This window comes from Pleurodeles waltl, chromosome 6, assembly GCF_031143425.1.
Source record: "Pleurodeles waltl isolate 20211129_DDA chromosome 6, aPleWal1.hap1.20221129, whole genome shotgun sequence".
Classification (NCBI taxonomy): domain Eukaryota; kingdom Metazoa; phylum Chordata; class Amphibia; order Caudata; family Salamandridae; genus Pleurodeles; species Pleurodeles waltl.
This window is the reverse complement of record NC_090445.1, coordinates 312,563,184-312,579,094: the sequence shown is the minus strand read 5'-3', so window position 1 is coordinate 312,579,094 and position 15,911 is coordinate 312,563,184. Positions and strand designations below refer to the sequence as shown.

Below are 15,911 nucleotides of genomic sequence, written 5' to 3'. Positions count from 1 at the left end.
TTTAAAATACCTCCGGCACAAATTAGAAAACCTTTGCTAACAGATACGAAACTGATTTATTCAGATCCCTTTGTTTCCCGGCTCTCGATTGAGGGTTACGAATATTGGAAAGATATTATTGATTTGAAAAGTGTATGGGGGACACAAGATTGGCAGATACAGGGTAGGGAGGCTTTGTTTCGAGCTTGCCTGATTCCTGTGCAAATGATTTTCTTAAATGACACTATTGAGCAGACGTCCTGTCTGGGGTTAGCGAAAATTAAAGACCTGAACACGCCCAGTATCCCTACTCCGACAAATTTAAAGATTGGCAACACTTTCTTAATGTCTCAGAAGACAGGCTAGATGCAATGGTTAGGGCTGGTACATATAATTCTTCACTTTCCCGTCCCGGCGGGTGGTTGGTTTGGCCCTCCGACACTGATGAGTGTCAAAAGCGTTTCTTAAACTCTTCAGGGGATTTTTCCATTCACAGGCCTGACCCTCGCTTTATATCAGGTCAACATACAGGTATAATTACAACATACAGTGTGGGTAAGCTGTGCCAGCAATGGGTGCAGACAAACACGTTGACAGCGGTTAAGCAACACCTGAACACTCTTTCTGACAGTATAGACTTACAGGATTTCCTGTTAGGTCCTAGGAAACAACGCTCGAAACGGTTTTTATATGCTATGTATAATGAAATTTGGAAACTTTCCCAGATTGAGGCTGCTGCACGTTTAAGGCAACTAGATAAGGATAATTTGGAAAAAACATTAGCTGTTGTCGACAATGGCATGAACACGCTGTCCAACAGGATTTATTCACTATCAAATATAGTGTCGTCTGCTATTGATATCACTCAGACTGACTTGTCCCGGTTATATCATGGCCAAACACAGCTATGTTCCATCATGCAGCTGGGTTGGACATTACAGACACTAAAAAGTGGCCACATTCCATGGAAGTACATTAATGGGAGTGAACTATTCACTGCTTTTAATTTTTCCAGGGAACAAGAGACAATGGCTAAAAGGGAGGCTCGTTTCACCCTGCTTCAAGTAGAGAAATTAGATAAGTTGCCCTTCACAGTAGCAGAGAGTCCTTCAGCTATCTGGCTCTTGCACAGCATTATTAATTTACTGATTTCAACCTTTCGTTTCTCGAGCTGCCTGAAACATTTTGCGGTGGGACGATATGAGCAGCTAGGAGATAGCTTTATTAAGGAAGAGTGGGAGTTGCCCTTGGACTATAAATGTCTGAACGGTGAACAGGAGGTCTTTCTTAGCAGAAGTGAATGTGAGACTGCTGTTTGTCATTCTATGATATGCAAACAGATGTCTCTTCACGGTCTTTGCAATGCGGGGGTCGCAAACTTGGCCTGTTTTCTGAAGGGTACTCCCGTCCCCTTGATTCTTCCAGTGTTTCATGTACTATCCAATGGAAGTTATGTTCTACTGAACGATGAAAGCTGTTGCGGCTTGCGACCTGGAATTGCCTACACAATCTCAGTCACGAAGGTCGTTACATGTTGTGGACATGTTTTGTTTCTCCCCACACGAGAGATACAAGTATCTGAAAAATGGCCCCACATAGATACTATTAATATGAACTATTACAAGTTGAGTAGACTAAAGGCGCTATTGTTTCAGAAACAGGTCGCCTTGACAGCCGCAAAAGAGACGTATGCTCTCCAGATTACGAGATCATCAGCCGAGATACAATCCCTTTTAAATACCGATTTCCCCAAACACTTTGGAGAGTTGGTATCCAGAATATTCAGTGCTTCAAGCACCACTGGGATTGTTCATTTCTTTAAGGCTGTCGGGTCTGGTTTTGTGTCCATCTTCCAGACTGTCTTTGGAGTCATCCCATCAGCCATCCATTCTCTCTTTTCAAGTGTGTTTGGTGGCTTTCCAATTATTTTGGATGCCTGATTTTGTATGAAGCTCCAGGGGAAGGGGGATCTGTCTATGTCTCTATCCAACACACAGTTGAAGTCTCCCACCCAGAGGATCAGAAGGCCCAAACAATCAGTCAGCACACCCTGCATTTTCTCTTAAAACTCTTAGTCCTCCTTATTAGAAACATAGATGTTGAGGATGCAGAGGTCGCTACAGTCCTGCATTCCCTGAATAAGTACATAGCAACCATCCGGATTGGGCTCGGAGTAGGGCAGTCTAAAATAGGCATCTGGAGCCACCCAAATGGACACTCCCCTGGCACTGATAGAATATATAGAGAAATACAGTTGCCGTCTCCACTTCTTTTTTTAGTTTGGGCTCTTCCTCATCCGTTAGGTCTCTTGCAAGCAGGCTAGGTCCACCCTCTGTCTTTGCAGGAACACAGTCATTTCCATACCTTTGAGTCTAGTGATGGCAATGTGCATGCAGCAGTGGCCGACTCTTCTGGTGCAAGGCTGGTCACCCCAGTCCCCCTTCCAACTGTTCCACTCTGTCTGCTCAATGCCTGTCAAGGGCAGGCTCTCAGTTCATGGCTCCATTGATCCGGCTCTGTCTCCAAGTTGACTTGTGCAGATGTGAGAGAGTCCCTAGGTGAGTACTTTTCTCTGTGCTGCATGACTTCTTCTGCAGGGATTATGGGTTCTCCCTTCGATGTACTATCCTCCCTGACAGTGATCCAAGGCCTGAGTCGGCCAGAAGAGTCCCTCGGTTCTCGTGATCCAGCTTCTCTGCTATGATGGTGTCCTCTACTCTAAAAGCAATCATAGACATACCGGTTTGTTGACCACAGCAGGTCAGCGCCCCCCTGATGTTCCCCAATAATAGTCATAAATTGCAACATACTTCATTATTATTCATGAGGTAGCTTGGATTGCGACCCACCATGAATCATAATTTTAAAGTAGACCTTGTATGGGAAAGCCAAAATTTGCCTATAACAGTAGTTAACAGTCTTGGTTCGTCTTCTCAGGCATACATGTTTATTTAGCAACTGTCTTGCTATTAGCAGCATCCTTGCTGACAGTAAGGATCCATTCAAATAACAATGAATGGGCAAATATATAATTTGTAAGGTGCTTTTCAGTTTGACTATTGCTTTTTATTGAGCTTTTTGTTATTGGAATGTGGCTGTTTGTCCAATATGTTAAATATCCCTCAGTCATTGTTTCTTAAATGACATACAGATGCACCAATAGAGTCACAATTGTTCATGTAAATGATGAAATAGCATATACTAGCAGTTTGTCCTTATGCTTAGTGTACCTGCTCAATCCTTGGTACAAACAAGATCATGTATACAGCAACAGATCCCAACCACTCCTGAGGTGGCTCTGCACACTCAATCGTTGAGGAATCATGCATGAATGTCCACATTTTGTAAAAGACAAGTTCAATCATTAAAGTAGAAAAACAAAAGTACCCAGGGTGAGAAACACTAAAGAGAAGAAATAATTCTGCTTTAGTAATCCCAATTGTAACTAGTTGAGGTCTGATGTAATGTGGCTTGTGTTTCAGAGACATCCTGTGTGTTGTGTCCTTGCTGGATATGAACATGACGTGACATGTAATCACATCGATCATAATTCCAAAAATGTTCACATTCATACTTGCACTGCCATTTCTTTCATTGACACCTTGCTTTCTATAAATTGCTACCCGAGTTTTACACTGGTTTGGCCTCAGGAACATGACTGCATTAAGGTACTCTGAAGTCTACATTGACAGAATACTGTTAAGGTAACGGAAAACATTCCTAGACCCACAAATATCCAGTAGACCTAAAGGGTCTTAGTGGGAAGTCAGGTAGGAGGATTGAGCCTGTGCAAAGCTGTGTAAGAGACTGGATTACATGGAGTGGAGTCCAAGCAGGCAGAGTTATTGGCGTTTTTTCACCTGATTTTATGATGCGCTAGTTCAGTCACATTAATGAAATGGTTGTGGTCCTCAAATAGTTTGGACAAGTAGTCCCTAAGGTCAAAAACCTCATATGTAAAGGCTGAAAATGTGTGGTTTTGTTTGACACCTGAAGAAAGTGTGATGTTTGCAAGAAGCTTATAAAATGAAGTCTAAGGCTTGAGGTTTGGTGTTTAGGAAACATTTGCTCTCTAAAACAAAAATAAAGATACAGAGTGTCCTCTGATATACTCACGCTTTGCACAATACATTCTTAAATGGGAAACTAGAGTCCATTGTCTCCCCAAAAGTGATGCCATGACCTTGAATTTCCTGCACCTTTGATCCCTCATGACAAGTTAAATGCTAATTAACTTTTTCTGACTGATGCCCAGCTACTGTGAGGTTGTTTAAGGGAATATTGGGACTGTTAATGGTTACTTGCAGTATTCTGTTGGATAATGTTTGGCAGTGGTGCCAGAAGGTGACAATGCTAATGCACTCCATTTGTATAATTAAGTTACTACTTTTGGCTATGTGACTAACACCAAAGGCTTCTTCAGGCGGTAGTAGTGGATTGGGGACCCAGTTAGTGTGGCACAGTGAATAATCAAACACATGAGTGTCCAATGTGATTTAATACTAACAACCTCGTTTCGAACTAAAATAAGGGAAAAAAAGAATGTGCTCTCACCTATTGGTCCCAGATACGACCCTACATACTATTATAGTATTTTAGTGCAGTGTGCTATATTTCAGAGAATAATTTCCCAATTCTATCTTTTGCTTCAGGTTGATTCTAAGATTGTTCGGAGGGCCCATATCTTTAGACTTTTCTGGCAGCTTCTCTCCCACTAAAACATTCTGGGTGGGGTCTGGGTATGCTGCTGCCCCGATTGTATCCCAAGCTGTGGGGTTTGACCATTGTTGGATACTCCATTGAAAACCTCGGTGGATAGGAAAATAAACATGTGAGATTTCAGTACCCAAAAGTTCAAAATTAAAGGTACCAGCTGCTTCCTTAGTGTCCTGGTGATAAAGTCACCAATGTCTGCTTATGGACACAGTCCTTAACCAACAAGCAGCTTAGGGCCTAATTCATAATTCATGTTTTAGAAAGACAAGGTATAGTAATGACTCAGTACTTGCTATTAATAGCTCTACTTTATCCCTTGACTCCCCTGATTTTATGGTGTCATCCACATTCTGCAAGACTCCTTTCAATCTAGATACTGTTAAAGGTGGATGGGCATTAGCAGCGACTGTGGCTATTAGATCGAATTCTGGTGGACAATTTTAAGTCTGAACCAGTAATTTGGGCACACTCGATTTCAATGCCATTTTAGCAGGAGGTGAGATTCCTACTTCATGGAAAGGGGCGGGGCTTCCTATACAGAAGAAAGCCCTAAAGTCTAATCCACCCAATTATGGCCCAGTAAGCCTTATTGATTCTTCTCAAAAGTGTTTTTGTAAGCTTTTATTAGTCCAGCTCCTTACCTGGGTAATAACATTTTAACACAGTTTCAGGCTGGATTTCATCCCAAAATTAGCACAGTCGACCAGTATACTTTCCAGCTTGCATTGTATTATGTTTCCTTTTTCAATTATTTAATTGTATTATGTTTATGGTCATTGGCCGAAATAAAGTAAATAAAAGACTCCGTACTTGCTAGTTGATTCCTGGAGTGTGTATTTTTGTTATGGGTCTGTACCGCAAAATTAACTGGTCATGGTCAGGTCTTTTTAGTTGCAGGATCACGCAGGGAGTTACTTGTACGACCATGGCACCTGATCTTTCAGGGTAGCGCCAGATGATGTCTAAAAGTATTGATAGCTCTAAAACTGCAAGGTCTAAAAAGTCAATTCCATCAGTTCCATGATCAAAGCAACCTCTTTCAAACAGTAATACAAGACCATTCATCTGACACATGAAGGTTGACTGCTTTCTGGTTCTTTTGTGACTGATGAGGGAGGGCTGGCAGGCAGCCTATGGACGAATGAGATCAAGTGCAATACAGGGTCATCCTTGCACTGATCACAAGCAGAATTGTAGCTCCTTGACTAGGACGATGCTTTTCCTAGGATTTTTTTTTTTTTCAGAATAACTGGCCTGTGGTGACTTCCTGACTATTTGTCGAATTCACTTTTAAGGCATACCCCCATGCAGGTCTCATTCATGGAAGGTGTCATTCTCATGTGATGGACAGTCCCATTAAAACAGCAATACCGTTTCCCACGTTTGCATTTGGCAAAAGGCTCTCAAGTACTATGTACTTGTATGTTCAAACATTTTCCCAGTATTCTTGGAGACATTAAAAAAATGCCTGGAATCACGTACCCCTCTCACATTCATCTCCGGAATTCCTTTGTAAGTGCTCCTTTTGTGTAGCGGCACATTATGTGTTAGTGCAATTTGTTCACATGACACTGCTGCATTTTTTCAATACTGATAGCAATAAGATGGCAATCGAATAATTTCAGCCACATTTTCCATGGCAGAAACATCTCCCACTTCCAGCAATAATTAAAGGTGGCAGAGTGAGGGCATCTAGATGATGCCGTACCAACATGAGAAAGAAGAAACTAATGCAGTAATTAAGTCATGAGACTACATGTACTTAATTCAAATAACCTCACAAGGATAATAATTATCTTGTATATTTAGGACAGCACAGGCTTTCTGTATTTTCCCTACACATCGCAAGTATTTTCAGATAGCTTAACAAGCAACATTTTCTTTATGCACTTACCTTCTGGAGCGATGTCTGTAGTATTGTTGCTTGGGGGTGGTGGTATTTGGAGATTGAGCATGCATCACTGTCATGGGTAACTGATGATGCCACATAAATTACGAAACTTGATCTACTTGTATTTATCATCACATGTAAAAAGAGAGATACTGCCACTGTTAATTATTCAGCAGCTCACTTTCTTTTGCTGAAGTAAGCATGATGCCTTAGCAAAAAATGTCATGCTTGTTAAATCAAGAGTACACATGTTGAGAACGATGCCAGAAAAACGTGATTATCAAGCTTGAAGGGTTATATTTGTTTAATAACAAAGGCTGTTTTTCAACTACAAAAACATGGGTTGACTGTCATGTTGTTCTTGTTAGGGCAGAACTTCCCTGGGTTCAATGAACTATATAATAGCGTAATGTTTAGCAGGTTGTTAATGTTCATTGCTGCTGGAGTGAACAAAGAGGTGTCTTAAAAACATATATGACCAAATAAGAAATAGTGTTAATTTAATAAATTAAGAGTTAGTTAGGGTGTGTCCCTTGGCTTGGCTGACATACTTTCTGGGTTTCTTAAACTGGTACAGGAATGATTTGTTACAATACCACAGTACCCATTCTGAGAATTTGCAAATACTGGTAAAGTTTTGTTTCATTTGTTCTTTTTTTCAAGACTCTTTTGTGTTGCTGTTTCTAAAGTTGGGAAGGATCATGTGATTGTCCCCAATACACAACCTTTTCTCTCATCATTGTAGGTGCTGAACTGTACATTTATGATGGCTGCGAATTTAAGCACAAAGATTAAAGCAGAGTAATATATAGAACAACCTGAGTTCATCAAAAGATTCTCTGAAACATATGTGACAGCTAAGGACATTCAACATTCTAGTTACACCCAGCTACTTTTGAAGACTCACACCTGCTTTCCGCAGAAGTGTGAGTTTCTGTCCATGGAGAGAGGGAATGTACTGCATTACTCCCTACCATTGATTACATTAGGCACATGGTTTCTTAAGAATTATCCTTCACCCACTCTGCTGTCTCCCCAGGGAACCTGGTGGCTGCCATGAAATCCTCCACCAGAGCTCAGTTCAAAAGCAAAGTTTTGCTCCAGGCCTTGCTAAAAAAATACTAACCCGCTCAGTTGTTCTGACATTTCCTAGACATCTGGGCAAATTAGATGTGCAGGTGAACATATGTAGAACCTACCTGGTGACCATTGGCGCCTCTCGAAACAGTCCTGAGCAGAGTTCCTCTCTTCATCCATTGAGGTTGTCAAAAACCTCTGACTGGCCTAATACACCGATTCCTTAACGCCACCCTGGTCTTAGCCAGAACACTTAATGAAGTGTTTGAGCCTGTGGCCTTGTGTGAAATGAATCTCTTTTTCTGAAAACCTATTGTTTTGCTGCTGTCATATTGGATAAGCGCACAATCATGCTGCAAGCAGGAGTGATTGTTTTTTTTATAAATATGCCTCTTCATTTTACTATGCTCCTGCCATATTTTTATCTGTTTGTCCAATAATGTGCCTTCATTTCTTTTGAGCTGTGCTCCTGTGTTTGCTTGCTTTTCTAATAATTATCTTTGATCTGTTTGTTGGTCCTTTCCTGTTGCATTTATGTTTTCACTCCCGTAGTTTCCCCTGAACTACCAAGAAATATATGCCCTTTCCTTTGTCTCCTGTCACTTTGCTGTTGATGATTCAGCCATGACTCACCCTTTTATTCTTTGACTGCAGAGGTATGGTTGTACCTGTGCCTCCATTAATGCACTTTTTCCATGAATTATCCATATTTTTTACTATCTGCAACTTTATACCCACCCCTTCCCTGTCTTGCCGAATTTCCATTGTTACATCCTCACGGTTGCTCCTCTATTTCACCTTCTCTCCTTTCATTTTTCATTTGCTTGGTTGCTATTCTTTTGCCTCCTGCTACTACACTTTATATGTTAGTAATGCAACTATTACTGAATTACTAGTTTCGCAGTTGTTTTTGAATTACTTTAGCATCTTTGTTGCTGCTGCCTTTCACTCTCGTCACTTGGTGCCTTCTTGTTAGTGCTTCATACGTGTCTCTTTTCTTTAATTACCAAGGTCTATTTCACTTTTTGCTGCTGGTTGTTTGCATGTATTTCCCCCATCATCTTGCACCATCCAGTTGGATTCTCCACACCAGCTCCTGCCCTGAATCTTTCTTCTTGAGTTTTTCCCCCCTTCCCTAGTGTGACTTCCGTTTTTCTTTACTCATTTCTTCAGCAGCTTTGAACGCCTGGTGCACCATAGTCCTGCATGGCGAACGGCACCCTTGAATCTGCTCTCAGCACCCGTGCCCTGGTGGAGGACTTCGTGTGGTACAAGCTGCACCAAAAGGGCTATGGATGCCATGTGGGTGTGGCAGAGCAGCCGGCATGTGCATTACATGCGGCCATGCGGGCCGCTGGTGACGAGTTTGAGGTCCGCTTCCGGCAGGCATTCTGTGATGTTTCCATGCAGCTTCATGTCACGCCAGAGACAGCCTACCAACGCTTCGCTGATGTGGTGGACGAGCTCTTCCAGGGCGGTGTGAACTGGGGCCGCGTGGTAGCATTCTTTGTCTTTGGAGCTGCACTCTGTGCTGAAAGCATGAACAAGGAGATGGCAACGCTTGTGGACCGCATTGTGGACTGGATGGTGACATATCTTCAGACGAGCTTGCAGGAATGGATGGGGAGCAGCGGGGGATGGGTAAGTCAGCATCAATGAGTGAAGCACTTCACTTCTGTCCTACCATCCACAGCTGTAGGGTTCCTGCAGCTTTTAGCCTGATGTCATGTTTCTGAGAACTCTGTTACAGATTACGACTACAGCTGCTTCTACAGCTAGCAGTCCTGCAAAATTACCACAGCTCACTCCCACATCACCTCCTTGCCAATTGCAACCTACTGATCTGCTCCATTCTCCTCAGTTTCCTTTCAGCAATTCCTACCATTGCACTCAGCAGTAGTGCTGTAATGCTGTCCATCACTCCTTGCCACAGTGTCCTTCACAGTTCCTAAAGATCGTGAATTTCCAGCACTCCTATTGTATTCTGTAGCCTTCATTTACAGTTTCCTACACAATTTCCCCCAACCCTCCTCAGCCATTGCTTCTACTCTCTTCCCTGCAATATCCAAAGACAGCAGCAGTATTTTCTTTCTTTGGAAAGGTTAATAGCTGTTTGTACCAGCTCATCTTTTCATGTTTAATGCAAATTAGATTACTTATGGCTCCAATAAGTTCAGAGATCTATCTGTCTGTCTGTCTTTCTGTCTGTCTTTCTGTCTGTCTATCTGTCTGTCTATCTGTCTACCTATCTATCTATCTATGGTAATACCACCATGGACTCTTTAACTTGTGCCCAGCAGGATAAGGTAGAAAGTGAAACTAGTTAGACACCCAATTGCTCTTGCAGTGTCAGGATGGCAGATAAACATAGCAGGGAATTGGCATCCATTTTGTAGTCCATCTAGGGTACCCCCCATTAGGGACCAGTTGCTGTCAAGTTTTTCTTGTTAAGGTTGGAGGCACCCCCTAGACTTAGCGGCTTAACTAGCTCACATTGGGAACTGATTATGGATTGGGTTATTGATAAAGTCCAACCCCAGTTTTATCAAGCGTTGTCTCTGGAACTCTGTGCAAGAAATGATTCAATTTGTTTTGGAACCAAAGCTGCAGCCAGCAGAACACAGCCAAAATAGAAGAGATAAAGAGAAAATACTCTTGTGTACCTCTGGGCTGGACAAGGCACTCTAATTGGCGTGGGCAGGTCCCTGGTGGTTCCGACCCAATAAAAGTGTTGGGAACATTTATGTAGCTCCTCAGACTCTGGTAATGCTGTCTTAGTGGTGAGTTTTCTGAGCAGCTATATTGCATGGACTATACAGCTCATGTTGAGGTGAACACTCAGCATAGTCTCAATGTGCATTTTTTTTTTTTTTTTTTTTTTTTTAATAACCATATTTTTATTAAATTTTGGAAACCGTACACTCATCGTGCTCCAGCATTAGCAAAAGTAAGGTTACATAGCGAGTCTCGCATTGCATTACCGGTTCACCAGCATCAATTTTTAACATTACAATAATACTCCATGGTGGGTCCACCATTTCCTCCATATTCTGTTGTATTTTTCTGGGCACCCACGGGCAGCACAGATCAGCTTTTCTTGGGGTGCGCACCAATCCACCATCGCCCTCCATCCTACCAATGATGGACTCCTGGGTTGCATCCACATACGGGCTATGTCCCTTTTAGCTACAAGGCATGCCACCCCAACGAATGTCCGTTCTGCTCGGGGGGCCCCCAATTCTTCCAGTATCCCCAGCACTGCCAACCTAGGACTAAAAGTCTACAGGGCGCCCTAGTACATCCGCTATTTCTTTACTGACCCCCCTCCCAGAAGGGCCTTAGCATCCTAGTGGACATTCTCAATAGTCTTGCTGGGATTATGTAAGTTGCATTAAGGCAATTAAATTGTATCATCTGCAGTCTAGCTGAGGTAACTAGTTCCCTTGGGGGGCCAGGAGTGCCTCCCACCAGTCATCGTCATCTAGTTCCCCAACCCATTGTGCCCATTTCTGTCCCAGTGGACAAAACCATCTGGGGCATTCATGAGTAGTGACTTATAAATTTGGGGTACTGCTTTCTTCCCCAGTTTCTCGGTTAGTAATTTAGCCTCTAGAAGGCTACATTCAGGGAGGTGAGTACCTGAAGGAATATGCCCCTCACCCCCCAAGGCATGTTGCATTTGCAGATATCGGACATATTGTGTCTTGTGCAGTCTATACTGTTCTTTTAGGTCTTGGAACGACAGAAGACTACCCCTTTAGTGCACATACCCCAAGTAGGAGTGTGCAGTTCTTTTTAGCAGTCAAATATCAGCTTCTCTTGTTACTGAGTCAGTCGGCTCTTCTTTTTTTGGTGAAGCCACAGCAATATGCTCCAGAATTCAGCGCTAATTCCCTGCCCTTATGGAACACAGCCACCAGCTAGTTCCACAGGTAGAGCCCTGGCAATCATCCACCTGCCACTGGTTTGCAGATCCCTCAGAGACTCATGGAACACACTCCCAAAAAAGGTAGTCTTTCAACAGCTCTCTTTTCTAAAGAAAGTGAAACTGTTTTTCCCAGAAAGTGACTTTAGAACTGCTGTTCAAGCCCTCGTACCCTTCCATATACATGTTAATGCCCTGCTTTAGTGCCTCCTAGACTCCACATTGACATCCCTTAACGGCATCATACGCTTCACAGCACATCTGTCTTATCCAGGCCCTGAAGAATTATTACCACTGTAACCCATCCTGATGAAGCTCTCATTGGCTCCCCTGGCTGACCAGCATCATCTTCATAATCTTAATTTACAAAGGAGTCACGACCACTACCCTCACTTATCGTGCAGACAGTATGTGGTGGTTCTTAGCACACCCACAGCCAGGAAACCATCAGGCTCCATGCAAAGAATTGTAAAACAGAAAAAAACAAGGAAGCAGGCCTGTTCCATCTTTATACTCAGGATCTGAAACAGCAGAGCAAGGCTGTGCTCTCAAGTGTTTCTTGATGGAGGGTGGAGTTACAGATTGTTTAGTTCATAGGAGCAAATACAAAGTAGGACAGTTTAACACTGCCTTTCCAGGCCACACAGAAGGCTTCTCACTCAGCATTGAGAGCTCTGTTTACCCTAACATCCTGGAGAGTTTATCTACAAAATCTATGTCCACAAGGTAAAATTATGTCCTTAAGTGACTGTAAGGGAATTTGTTGATACCCCATAACTCAACTAAAAATGAAATACTTTGTTAAATAAAATGTTTACTTTTTAATGCTTACACTTTCCTCCTTACAGACAGCTTATCCACCATTCAATACCTATTTCCCACAAATAAAGCTCCTATGGCATTCCCTGCAGTTCCATGTCAGCTCTACCACACAGTTTCCTGCACCATAACTACTATAATAATCACTGCAGTCCCAGCACAGAAAATTCTCCAGCAGCATTGCTAACAGCTTTTCTGTAGTTCATTTTCTTACAACGTTATTGACAAGTAGCCTGGCACCAGTGCCTATTCATTTGATACAGCTCATACCCAACACATTATTTTGATAATGCAGTTTACTATGTGTGACTCAACTATGTAAATATTTTGTTTCATTTATATTACTTGCGACGGAGCTATTTTGCACATATGGGATTGTAAACCCCTTGTTGCAGGACTGTTTAACATCCATCTTCGACTAGTATACTTTTCCACACCGATCTAGTAGTACTCTTCTTGTAGCTGTGCTACTCACACCTATGGGATAATATGCACCATGGAGTTAAGCAATGGCAGTCTATTTTCTTCTCCAACTAGAATCATATATCCTATGATATAATATGGTTTTCCAAGTGATTACATGCCTAGTTACTGAGCTATGGTAGTGTTGTACTTGAAACGAATGGTACTGTGTATTTTATAACCTTGTGGTTGTGTATTCTTTGTAGCGAAGTGATGGGGATATAGTATATCGTATCTGTTGGTTTGTGTAGGCTTTGTAGATGAGCTTTGTTAACAGTGTCCACTTGAACAAGCCAAATAAAGAGCATGGGGATCTGAATATTTACCGCACCAGTAGTCCATTTACTCAAAGGTTTTCCCATGGCAATCGGCCAAAATAATGAGAGATTGTAATTTAGAAAAGATAGCACAGTGTTAGAAATGGGGTCTCTAGTTGGCAGTGGTTGCACCCTGTCCAAGTAGGGAACCTCATTCTAGCCAGACTAAGAGAATCATACAGCTAAGATAACCCCTGCTCACCCCCTTGATAGCTTGTGTAAAGTATTTGTACACACACACATGCAGTAACAAGGTGAAAACACCACAAAAGTACTCCACACCAGTTTAGAACAATAGTCAATATTTATCTGACTAAAACAAGACCAAAGTGACAAAAATCCAACATATACAAGTAAAAATAAAAATGTTCAAATAATAAATCTTAGTAAAGCGCTTAGAAACACAATAGCTCCAACTGGGGCTATCACAGCGTCTTGGCGGAGTTGTTCCCAAAAGTTCAACACCACATGTGAGGGATTGCTGGCCAGTCATGTAGTTGCACCAGACCCCAGGTACAGTACCTTGGAAAAACATTGAGGAGACAAAAACGTTGCAAGGAGTCTTGGAGGTGAGGTGTCACAGGAGCTGATGCAGGGTTGGTTCATTACTGCTACCGAGGAGGTTAGGCGTCGGTTTCTTACTTCTAGGCAGGGGAGGTGAGGCGTTGGTTCCTACGGTTGCAGGGAAGGTAATGTGGCGTCTGTGGCGAGGCATCGGTTCCTTACGACCCAATGGGTGTTGATGAAGTCAGCAGGTCAAGATACAAGGCTTTCACTTTGTGGTCTCGTGATCACACTACGGGGCAACAGGTGCTGTAACGGAGTCAGAGTCAGGTGTCCCAGATGTTGGGGACACAGCACATGGAACTCATGATGTGGCGGGACTTCGGAGGTGCTGCGGCGGCCTTGGGATTGTGTTGTAGGTGACAGTCGTTGCATTCAGTGGGGACCACAGGTCCTGTGCAGGCGGCAGCGTCGGAGAGCATCGCCGGTTCCGAAGTCAATATGCTTAGTTTCTTCTTCATTGTACCAGACCTTACTTCCAAGGGCCCAGGAACTGGATTTGGCACCACTTGGCAAGTCAAGACTCTCAGCAAGAGAGTCCAGATGCAGGTAAGTGAAGTCTTTCATAGCCTTGAGACTTCTTAACCAGAGGCAAGCTCCGTTCAAGCCCTTGGAGAACCGTGAAAAGCAGGGTGTAGAAAGCAACGGCCAGTCCTAACACTCCCAGGACAGAAGCAGCAGGCCAGCACAACAAAGCAACAGACAGAGTGGCAGTCCCTTCCACAGCATCCGGCTCGTCTTCCTGGCAGAATGTCCTCAGTCCAGAAGTGTTCTGTGTGGGGTCAGAGGTCCAGTACTTATACCCATTTCTGTCTTTGAAGTAGGCAAACTTCAAAGATAAGTCTTTGTAGTGCACAAGACCCTGCCTTCCCCTGTCCTTGCCCCAGACACATTCCAGGGTTTTGGAGACTGCTTTGTGTAAGGACAAGCACAACCCTATTCAGGTGCAAGTGTCATCTCCTCCCTCCACTCTAGCTCAGGAAGACCCATCAGGATATGCAGGGCACTGCTCAGCTCCCTTTGTGTGAATGTCTAGACTGAATACTCAAACAGCCCAACTGTCATCCTGACCCATACGTGTATTCCACCGACCGGCAGAGGCACAGCATAGTTAAGAAAGAAAATGCCCACTTTCCAAAAGTGGCATTCTCAAACCTACAGTTCTCTCGTAGGGGATTTCCATGTATAGTCATAAGCGTAGAATAATTCCCTGCCCGCCTGCGGGGACCCCGGAGCACTTTTTCCAATATCACTTCTTAAGTGTCCCTGTTCACCTCCCTTCAGGAAGGCCTGTCAAGACACTTAAGAATGTTCCCATGCAGCCTATAGGAAGGGCTACAGTGTTCAAGCTCCTGCATTCAGATTGTCCTGGAAGTAAAAATATTAAATGTTTGTCAAATAAAAACCATTTTCCAAACCAGCTACTTCCAAAACTTATTTTATTTAGCAAAAACCCCTATTAAGGAGTGCAGAACAGTGTAGTCCATAGGCTGCCATTAGAAATGAAGAAAAAGAACACTGTGCCTTTAAGAACAGCCAGTCCTACAGTATCCCATCATGCCTAGAGAGAGACTGTTACCTCAGTTCTTTTTTCCGGCACCTGCGGACAGGACCCTGGAGCTTTGAACTCGACCTTTTTAAGTTTTTTCCTTCAAAATTTCAGAGAAAAGTTCTGAAAAAAGGCTTCATTCTACGTCTTTTGTCTTTCTCTACTGCATTTTGAAGCTTTCTGACTGAACTTTAAGACTTTTTTTCAACAAAATGACTTCCTTGTTTGACAAGTGCCCTAAATGTGGCAGAAAAAAGGCTAAAACAGATCCTCATGAGCTCTGTATTGTTTGTCTACCCTCATCTCACATTCCTGCCCCCTGCAGCATCTGCAAGACGTTCTCCAGGCGCACTTTGCGTGACAGAGAGAAAATTCGCCTTCAAGGGAGAGCAGAGAGAAGAAGACAAGGAAACAGAGGGACCTCTGAGCGAGGGGAAGGTCCGTCTTCCACCAGGGCTCATACCTCAGCCTCCAGTGGTCGTGGGAGGTCTGAGGGCGAAGACGACATCAGTCCCAGTCGACGTCGAGAAGCGGTACGTCGCCAACATGTTCGCTGTCAAAGTCCGGTTCGACGTCGTTCAGAAGCCACCGGTCGGCGTCGAGGCATCATAT

General features: G+C 43.2%; 1 protein-coding gene across 2 annotated transcripts in view; it reads left to right on the top strand.

Annotated features, from left to right (window-relative positions):
* BCL2L2 (BCL2 like 2) overlaps positions 1–15,911 on the top strand; it is a 190,457-nt gene that overhangs the window by 66,696 nt on the left and 107,850 nt on the right. Inside the window, exon 4 of one of the 2 annotated variants that reach the window (XM_069238114.1) lies at positions 8,840–9,304. In XM_069238114.1, the coding sequence (XP_069094215.1) occupies positions 8,870–9,304 (435 nt within the window). In that variant the 5' untranslated portion in view covers positions 8,840–8,869. Of the gene's footprint in view, positions 1–8,836; positions 9,305–15,911 lie in introns of both variants that reach the window. The other variant, XM_069238113.1, reaches the window with a different exon arrangement.